Genomic DNA, 10,758 nt, shown 5'->3' with positions numbered 1-10,758 from the left:
TTTCAAATATTTCAATAGATAAAATAAATGTAATAATAATCTTGTGTACGATTTATCAGTAAAACAAAATTAAAAATTTAAATGGACTAAACAGTAAACATCTGTTGTGCAAATTGTCATATCCATAAATTGATAAATTCAATTGATATTTATTATTCATTACCTAATTATGATTCATTAGTCGTTACTCATTACTTATTATAGTTATTATTTATTATTACAGCACAACTGTGTACAAACTAGTTGTTTAGGAAAATCTGTGGACCACAACGTCATATTTAGACATACAAGACACCTACACCAACTTGGGGAGGGAGATCACAGTAGGTACTTTTATCAAAAAAAAAGACAGAAATTATATTTTTTTAATCAAACGAAGGCTTGACAAGTTCATTTTTAAGTATACAATGTTATTATTTTAAATAACTATAAATAGTAAGATAATTATATTATTATTTCTTTTTTCATTAGCTTCTAGTACTAATTAATAACTTAATTTCTGCGTTTGAGGGGGCCTCCTAACTCTTAAAAGCCCTAAAAGCCACCATGCTTTATATCTCCTGATTTTATCCACTGTCAAGCAGAAAATATTATAACTATATGGGTCCGTATTTTAACTAATGTTACGAAAATAAAAATGGTAATTTTTCTAAAATATGTCGTAAAAAAAAAAATTATGTTTCGGGATAAAAAAAATAATACAACATAAAATATTTTAAATTTACGTGATAAAACTTAAAATTTATTATGATTATAACAGCTAGATGTTATTGACTACAATAGTAAAAATAATAAATAAATATTGCAATTATCATTTTCATCAGTATAATATAAATTGTGGACATTACTCACTAAAACTGTGTTGCTTACTGTTGCATAATACGGGGCCGTATTGTGCCTAAGGATTACAAAAATAAAATGTGTGGCTATAATTTTTTTTTTTGTTACAATTGTCTTGTTTTATAATTAAATACGAGAAAAATAAAAAAATATTCAAATTAATGTAAAATAAGTTGTTTTTTACAGCGGTTTTAAACAATTTAATTTTTTATATATTTGAAGACTTGGAATAAAATATAGTTTTTAAGATGTGTTAAAATTATTATCATATAAAAGTTTATTTATTAATATTTATTTATAGAATATATCCATATCTATGAGTTTCTAATGAAACAAATTATATTTTAAAAAGTAAAATTTAAAAAAAAAAAGATAGGTATTAAAATTTAAAATTTAAAATATAAATAAAAAAGCTAAAAAAAAATAAAAAAATATTAATCATCTTGATTACAATTTATGATAACATGCATTTTTAAATTTTCAAATTCAAAAGAACATAATAATTAACGCATTTAACCAAGTTCCCCATCTGGTTACAATTGGTTGTGGAGAGAGGCTTAAATCCGGATTCCGGGTACTTCACTGAACTAAATATTTAGTTCAGCGGGGTACATATTTTTAAATATATCGATACGGGTGGGAGCTTTTAAAAATATCTTTTGGACTATAGATATTAATTCGTCTACTTTTGTAAATTTTGATCGGGTGGTTTCTGCTATTTGGTGAAATAATATAACGAGCTGTATAAGTATAATTTGTTGGTATAATGAACATTTTTACTGTTTGTATTGATGACCCACAAAAATACTTATAATAAGTAATCTATAGCTGAATGTTGCTCTAAATTTGACATTGTGAGATTTCCTATGTATTGTTTTTAATTCATTATTTAGTAGCATTATTTTTTTATATTTGAATTAAACTGTTCTTCTGATATAAAAACATTAAAAACTATATAGCACATATTGCTGGCTGCTAATATTGATAATTATATAATATGTGCAATGTTGAAATACCTACATAACAACAGTATTATTTATTTCGGTCGTACAGTTTATTGTTACAGTGTTATTACTTATTATATTACAAACAATATACCTACGTCGAATAACTTATTATTCTGTTCTGAATATATATTGTTATAACGTAAATTTATCGCCTGCCCAGCGATGCTGTCGAATTCAGCCAAATTACTCGATTCACTTGCAAATGATGGCGAGCCCCAAAAAGTATGCCGTGAATTCTTCGATTCGATGTCAAAGTTATATGGATCGGTTCCCAATATTGCACTGATGTCTGGTGCAGGTGATGCGTTGAAGGTCCGATCACCGTCATCATCATCGGTCGAGACGCAGCTAATATCTGCGGACTCGACCAAACCGGACGCCGCGAAGCGTGCAGACTTCACTCGTCTACCGAGGAAAAAACCGTGGAGTTCGATGCCGAACATTCACGTTACGTTTATTGGTGAAACCGGAACAGCCGAAATTGAGTGTATTGGAATGAAAGTTATAGTGGCAGAGGTCGAAAATGCAACAAAACCGGCCTATGATGTGCACGTTTATTCAGATCCGATAACCGGCACCAATCACGGAACCACCACTGAACGTAGACGCCGTTCGTGGTGGAAACGTACGAAAAAATTCGTACGTCGAATGTTTTGTTGTGCGTAATAATGTAATATATATATAGCCTATAGTTTAAAGTATAATGCAGTGTGATTATTTTAACTTGTACACAGTTATAAATTAAGCATAATATATATTATATATTTGAACCTAGAAAAGTTCCTTACGGCTTAATGGGTTAGGTTAGGTAAAAATATTTTCATATTGTGTAATTAAAAAATTTTAAAAAAACTTGACAAAGATAAAATATCTTAATGTTTTTTTAAGTTAAAATTGGCAATGAATATTGATTTATCAGAAATAAAAAAAGCCAACGGCACGTAGTGTTCCCAAGCGGTCACCCATCCAAGTACTAACTACGCCCGACGTTGCTTAACTTCAGTGATCGGACGAGAACTGGTGTATTCAACGTGGTATGGTCGTTGGCGAGGTCGTCATAGAAAATAATAGTAATTAATTACCGTAATCAAATGTTTAAATTTTTTGGTGGTAGTATAAGACGAAAACTGAATTCAGTTAAGTTTCAATATTTTTAAAAAATACTAAAAAGCAAACACTACACTAAACATAGTTGTATAATGTATAAATTGAATTTTGATTTTACAGTAAAACATAGATACTTACCTACTTATTTATTTATACCCAGTAGCGGGTTTAGGGGGTGGTCCTGGTAGTCAAGTGCCCACCCACATTTTTATATAAGTACTAGACTAGTATAAGTCCGATGCTCAATGAAAAATGAAAATATGATTTATAGTAAGAAAAAAATTGTTTTTATTAGGTTAGGTATTTTAATAAAAATGTAAGATTTGAATATTTAAAGAGTTTATGTTTTAATAAAAGGTAAGCTACCATTTATTATAAAAATATTAAAATTAGTCATTTAGAATAAAAATACTAAAACTTAAATAGATCAAATTATAATATGAGGAGGGATAAAACCATTCTGAACTTAACTTTTGTGGCCCATCCAGTTCTGGACACGCCACTGCTTATACCCAATACTAATTTAATATACTATATTACTATCGATATTGCCGGTATTGGTAAAATATTTTGTCGAAGTACCCACGAGTTACCTACCTACTAGCATTGGCGTTCGTACGGCGGGTTCCGGGTGTGCCTGCGCACCTCCTCCCCCCCAGACATGTAATTGGGGCCCTAAAATTTAAGTCCTATTGCATATATTATATGGGTCCGTATTTTAACTAATGTTACTAGAATAAAAATGGTAATTTTTCTAAAATATGTCAAAAAAAAAAATTATGTTTCGGGATAAAAAAAATAATACAACATAAAATATTTTAAATTTACGTGATAAAACTTAAAATTTATAATGATTATAACAGCTTGATGTTATTGACTACAATAGTAAAAATAATAAATAAATATTGCAATTATCATGTTCATCAGTATAATATAAATTGTGGACATTACTCACTAAAACTGTGTTGCTTACTGTTGCATAATACGGGGCCGTATTGTGCCTAAGGATTACAAAAATAAAATGTGTGGCTATAATTTTTTTTTTTTGTTACAATTATCTTGTTTTATAATTAATTACGAGAAAAATAAAAAAATATTCAAATTAATGTAAAATATGTTGTTTTTTATAGTGGTTTTAAACAATTTAATTTTTTATATATTTGAAGACTTGGAATAAAATATAGTTTTAAAGATGTGTTAAAATTATTATCATATAAAAGTTTAGATTTGATTTTTTTGTTTTTAAAGGATTAACACCGAAATTGAACACTTCCTCTCCTTAACAGAAGGTTTTATACCCATTTAAATAACGGACACCAGTACACCACGTATTAGCTTACAGGAATTAAAAGCACTAGTAAGGGAACTTCTTAAAGTAGTATAAAGTATAAGTAGTATTTTTTTAAACAAATGTTTATATTGTCGCGACTACGACGGAAGGTGATCTATTGCTCCGCGGTGTGCCGGCCGGTCACGATTTGTGGACGGGTGACTCACTAGTCACTACTCAGTGCATAGTATCTAATGCCCACACAAAAAAATCACACACGTGGTTTAGAGATTTGTCATTAGACGATTAGAGACTTAGAGTAAAGTACAACGTTATTTATTATGTCACAAAAAAAAAACAAAACAAAAGTAAACTACTAGCTGCAGTAGTGCCATCTTAAGACCGCGGCTTGTGGACCAAACCGGGGTGAAGAACAACTTTTCGTGGCTACATACGAATTATTGCGTCGCTGGTATTTTTGGGGGTTATACTAGATGCGTCCCGAGTCGATATTTTTTTTTATATTTTAGGGACGCAATTATGGTATTATACCTTTTTATACTTTTTTTTTATACCTTTTTATACGACACGCAATTCGTAAGCAGCGCTTGTTCTACTCCACCTCCGGTAGCACCTTTGGCGACAGGCCAGGAGGCATATTAGCATTCTAGGTCTATCTAGGCATCGGTAATAATTTTGCTGTGTGCTTTGTCGTTTATTAGTTTTTCCCCGCTTTAAAACCTAAATTGTTATCAATACAGTATCTGTTCTAAAATTCCCGAATCACCCATAATATATCCGTAAACAAAAATTATTATATTAGAATGCGTTTTATTTTATAGTAAATAATGAGTGTGAAAATTTTAATTAAATGGCATAAAATTCAATTTTTTTTTTTTAAGAGGACGCTCGCATGTGTTATCTGTCTAGTCTGTCTTACTAAAGTACATCATAATAAATTTTCGTTCAGCAGAATACATTTTGTGATGTTAGCTTTAATATTAGAGTAAATTTACCTATTATCAAATTTAAAGGTAAGAATATTATATAGACAATAACATTAACATAGCTTTTAATGATATTATTATTTTAAAGTGAGTTACAGCTATGTGAAATGTTACAACTTTAAAATGTTCATAACTCACTTTAAAATGATAATATCAATAAAATCATATGTCATTTTCTAGATCAGGGATGGGCTACTGAAAATTATTAGAGGGCCAATTTTTAGAACATTAAAATTTAGCAGGCCAGAATATAGAGAGAAAAAAAAGGTCATTTAAAATATGCATTTTAATTTAGCATAGAGTACATTTAAATTGACTTTGAAATTACATGATGTAATTTTAAAATGTAGCGCGGGCCAGATAAAAAAGGTTCGGGGGCCACCAGTTGCTCATCCCTGGTCTAGATAATATTCTTTCCTTTAAATTTGATAATAGGTAAATTAATAAAACAATCAATTTTATCGAAAACTATAGTTATGTGTAAAAATTCCCTTTTTTCTGTTACTTTTTAGGGTTTTTCCTGAAGATTTTGAAAACTACTGGAAACTATTTTTACTATTGACCCCCCCCCCGCTCTAAGTAACAACTAGATTCACTTTCCTTTTCAAAGAGGGACTGAAATCAAAAATCAAAGCATTATTTCTATTCCAAAACGTGATAACTGACACAAAAATAAAAATAATAAAAACTTACATCATTGTAAAATTAATACATTCTTCACTCCGTTAAGAATCTAAAATATTATATAGGTACCTACATAAATCAAGATCATTGATTTTCATCATTTACACACCGGATTTTACTAATAAAATTGGTATAGTAAATGTTACAATTTTATCGTACCCGTTTCCCCTTTATACACAGTTTTAACGATTTAAAATACTATACGATTATTGATTAATATATTCTATTATTTATTGATTTTTAATAATATATTTTGATATACTTTATATTATTTTTTACTTTTTGAATTATTAGTATATTATTTTTACGCACTATACATAGCAATGCATAATTATATTATTTCATTAACTTATTTGAAGATGAGTAGTAAGAAGAATGGCTACGACCACAGTCCACAGGTAAAAAGTATAGGTATAAGTATATACTTATAGTGGAATAGATAGTCGATAGCCGATAGGTTTAGTTGTTTTAATGAACGGTACCCGTTTCCACCAAATTAGATAAAACTGTATTGTGAGTTTGTTAGATATACTTATATCAATAACAAAATAATAATATACTAAATATTTATCAAAACAAAATTTAGTTTTAAATTTCTGGTGTGATTTTATGAAAAATATATCCTACAATTTAAAAAAATAATTTTAAGTACAAAATATGTATTAAATTATTTTAATTGCATATAAATTCTTCAATATCAAAGTATTTTCATCATAAAGACACATACTAAATGAGTTGACATTATAATTTCAACTAATTGGTTTTTATAATTGAAAATAATAATAAAATAAATAGAGTAATCAGATGAAAAAAAAAAAACAATTTTTATAGAAGGAGATGACCTATGGAAATATGGGTAAAATGGGTAGAAAGTATACGCATCGGGCAATTACGACAGAGAAGGAGCTAAGTTTTAAAATGTACTTTTTTTAAAATTTTTATATCTGGTCACCATAAGTCCATAATTATAAGTCATGATCACTAGTCAATCGTCAATCATTAATAATTAATATCACAAGACTAAATGTCTATATAGTATATCGTATGTATTAAGATTAAGATTAATTATTACCATTTATTTTAGCACCTATTACTTGTTATATTTGTAGAATTGTAGCATAAAATAATATAATACTTTGTAGTTATTACCAAAATACCAAAAAAAAAGTATAGAGATAACTTTATTTAGACAAGTTGAAGAATTTAAATTGTTATCTAAAATAATTGTAATTTCTTATCAACTGTTGAATTCAGAATTTTTGATGTTGATAGTGTTGATACTCGTCAGTCGTCACTCGAGGTTATTTTGTACTTGAGCGTTGAGCCTATAAATGATTACTGCTCTACGCTCTTAATAGTTTCAAAATTTCAAACGATTACGGAAAATTGAAGTTTTTATTATTATACCTAGTTTGATTTTAGAATAATATTAGTACGCCTCGTCGATTCTTTATATAGACAGTCGATCATGCGTAATCTCGGTGTTCTCAGTAGTTTGCTGACCAATCGTTCGTTTTCTACGAACAAATCAAATGTATTGGTGTACAATTGTAAAACAAAGATCAAAGAACCTTTGAAATGTAACAAGCTTTTGAGATGGTACGTATGCGGACCTACAGTATACGACTCCATGCATATTGGGCATGCAAGGTTAGTTATTTATTTTAATATTTAAATATAATTTAAAGGATTTAAGAAATAACTTTTGTATAAATTTGATTTAGTTGTTACATCAAGTTTGACATTATCAGAAGAATTTTGGAGAATTATTTTCAATTTTCTGTGTTTCAAGTAATGAACATAACGAATGTGGACGATAAAATTATTTCAAAAGCACGTGCCTTAAATACGGATCCACTTCTATTAGCAAGGTTTAGAATATACTATGTTGATCATATTTATCTGTTTTTGTAAATAAAATAATTATTGAATCAGTTATTTAATATTTTTAGGAATAACGAAGTAGAATTTATTGAAGATATAAATTTGTTAAACATAAAACAACCAGATATTATAGCAAGAGTTACTGATTTCATTCCTCAAATTTTAAACATTATTCAAAACCTATTTGATAAAGATTTAGTCTATTCTACAGCTGATGGTAAGTTTTAAAAGTGATTTTAAGATATTTTGGTTGTAAATGTTGAAAAAGCCTTTTAGGTTTAATAGTTTCAATGTAAAAAAGGTTCATTGTTTTTCGATACAACTAAGTATAAAAAATATGGAAAAATCGTTAAAGTACCTGAAGTTGTACCTCATATATTTAAGAGAAGTAATTTAGATTTCGCCCTGTGGAAAGCATCAAAACCAGGTGAACCTTCTTGGGATTCGTCATGGGGACCTGGAAGGCCAGGTTGGCACATTGAATGTTCTGCTATTGCTAGGTATTTACTTATTTTACATATATCTAAATGTAAATATGTTATTGTATTTTGAATTAATATTTTTTGTAAACACATGTATCTGATTTTATTTAATGTTTACAGTCATTATTTTGGATCTAGTGTTGATATACATTCTGGGGGAATAGATTTGCTATTCCCACATCACGAAAATGAAGAAGCTCAATGCTGTGCTTATCATAATATCGATGATTGGGTCAAATATTGGATACATACAGGTTTTTACTTAATTATTTACTTTCCTTTATTATACAATAATAAAATGTAATTTTTTTTAGGACACTTACATGTAGGAGATAATATTAAAATGTCAAAATCATTAATGAACACCATCAGTGTTAAAGAACTACTCAAATCATATACTGCGAATCAATTTCGAACATTATGTTTATTATCAAACTACAAAAATAGTAAATATCCTGATACTAGTTTTCTTAGGCATGCGTAGTTTCCGGTTTCAGGGGCAGCAAGAGATTAATTCAGCCCATTCTTTAAATTCACCATTAAAACCGGCCCATAGTTTTATTTTTTACTATTGAGTATTGGGTTTGAGTATCAAAATTAAAATTCTATTGGTTATTTGTTTTTTTGGATAAATAGTTGTACAGTAAGGTACTAAGCCACTAAAGGTGTACTTTTCCACAAGCCTATAATTAATATGATAAATATTTACGATTAAAAATCATGTATATTTATTTTTATAGTAGACAGGTCTATTAGTTTTATACTGGTAAATTCTATAATCATAAAATATTTATCTGTACTTTACCAAAAACAAAAATATCATTTGGGTAAATAAAATTTTACCGAGGTCGATTATTAAATATTTGGCGGCCCCAGGGCTATATATGCTGCCTCTGCTGCCCCTATGCGCACGCCTATGCTAGTTTTCAAATATTTCTAGGAAGAGTATTACAATTTTGTTGAATCATTAATTTAACCTGTATAAATATTTTAGATTTGGAGTTTAATGAAAGTACTATGGACGTAGCTTGCGGAGTGTTAAAAAAATTTGATTGTTTCATTGCTAATTGCTATGCTCATTTAAATAATTACAATAGTAACCATACTCCTGATATTACATTGTTTAAAGTAAAAATACTTTATAATTAAAATAAAATAGATCATATGTTACTAAAATTTAACACTTATTTCAGAAAATGAATGATATTGAAAATGATATATTAATCAATCTTGCTGATAATTTTAATACATCAAAAGCTTTGAATTTACTTATTGAACTTATTAACATATTTAATAAATTACTTACAGTGGTAATATAAACGGTTTATTATGTTATTTTAATTTTAAAAGCATTATTAAAAAGTATAATTTAAATTTAGGACTTTCATTTTAATTGTTCAAAATTGGAAGTAATTCAGGCATTAAATTTAGTACTAAAAACATTGGATTCCTTTGGAATTAATCTAGCTAATTCAAAGGTAATTATTTAAAAAAAAAAATGAATGATAAATGAATTAACAACATTTTTTATTAAATAATTTTCTTTTTAGTTCAAGTCTGATACTGAAAACGTTTCAATTATTAATACCACAGTAAATTTTAGAGCAAAACTTAGACAATTAGCATTACAATCAAAGTCCGATAATATTAAAAAAGATATCTTAAAACTTTGTGATACTTTAAGAGATGAGCTTGCTGTAGCCAATATCATTGTACAAGTAAATTGAAATAATAAATATTTTATATTAACTTATTTTATTGGATATTACAATTGTTTTACTTCTTATTTCAGGACTCTAATAAATCATCCATATGGAGGCATCAAAAAGTAACGAAAATACAAGTCAAAGAAAATTAAATTCAAGACTTATTAATTTACTGTTTACTATAAGTAATAATTAAATTGATCTGTAGTTTATTGCATGTAATCTACTTTTATTTTTTAATATCATAAATTTGTTAGTAAATCTGATGTACATTAATACAAAATAGTTATTAATGACAATTTAATTAATATAAGCATTTGTAGATTTACCAACAACTGCGTTTTGAAAATGTTTGATCTTTATTTTAAATCTTACATTAATAAACACCACTCTGCCCTATATCGTTGTATTGTGATTCAACACCCAGGCTCTATACATATTTTTATGTTGTTAAGTGTTGTTGAATATGACCTGTATTCTATTTTTGGCCAATTCAATTATTTAAAAAATCAGATATTTATTCAAATCTTAATCACTCTGGAAAACTTTTTGCAAAAAAAAAAACTTCCTGTATAGTCTTATTCAATATGGGATTGGTAGGGGTGATAAAGTTATGCGCATGGCCATGGATTTGTTTTGCGGGACATGAATCAATAGGTGATTGACTTGGTGGAGAAAGTTATATTTGCGTGCCACCGACAAAAACTGATCGTCACCCTGTACCGATCTCATTTTGAATAGACTTTAATAATTAATAGATAACTATTAACT

General features: G+C 28.0%; 1 protein-coding gene and 1 non-coding gene across 2 annotated transcripts; one reads left to right on the top strand and one right to left on the bottom strand.

The window, feature by feature from the left end:
* Positions 1-2,776: 2,776 nt before the first annotated feature.
* On the bottom strand, positions 2,777-2,895 carry LOC132918763 (5S ribosomal RNA). Its single transcript, XR_009660558.1, has one exon. It is a non-coding gene; the product is annotated as a 5S ribosomal RNA (ribosomal RNA).
* Positions 2,896-7,179: 4,284 nt separating this feature from the next.
* LOC132917022 (probable cysteine--tRNA ligase, mitochondrial) lies at positions 7,180-10,386 on the top strand. The gene is made up of 11 exons (XM_060977527.1): positions 7,180-7,565; positions 7,640-7,786; positions 7,868-8,016; positions 8,101-8,299; positions 8,402-8,535; positions 8,596-8,727; positions 9,276-9,409; positions 9,475-9,591; positions 9,661-9,759; positions 9,832-9,999; positions 10,074-10,386. The coding sequence occupies exons 1-11, from the start codon at positions 7,384-7,386 to the stop codon at positions 10,137-10,139; spliced, it is 1,527 nt and encodes a 508-aa protein (XP_060833510.1). The 5' UTR covers positions 7,180-7,383; the 3' UTR covers positions 10,140-10,386.
* Positions 10,387-10,758: the final 372 nt, after the last annotated feature.

Source organism: Rhopalosiphum padi, chromosome 1 (genome assembly GCF_020882245.1).
Source record: "Rhopalosiphum padi isolate XX-2018 chromosome 1, ASM2088224v1, whole genome shotgun sequence".
NCBI classification, from domain to species: Eukaryota; Metazoa; Arthropoda; class Insecta; order Hemiptera; family Aphididae; genus Rhopalosiphum; species Rhopalosiphum padi.
Note: the sequence above shows the minus strand (reverse complement) of the source record. Positions and strands in the feature narration are given on the sequence as shown.

What these genes read in the sequence shown, in the direction of transcription:
- LOC132917022 (XM_060977527.1), top strand. Translation starts at nt 7,384, where the DNA reads ATGCGTAATCTCGGTGTTCTCAGTAGTTTGCTGACCAATCGTTCGTTT. An exon ending in CAAATATTGGATACATACAG is followed by an intron (nt 8,536 to 8,595) that starts GTTTTTACTTAA and finishes AATTTTTTTTAG; the next exon opens with GACACTTACATGTAGGAGAT. An exon ending in ATTATCAAACTACAAAAATA is followed by an intron (nt 8,728 to 9,275) that starts GTAAATATCCTG and finishes TAAATATTTTAG; the next exon opens with ATTTGGAGTTTAATGAAAGT.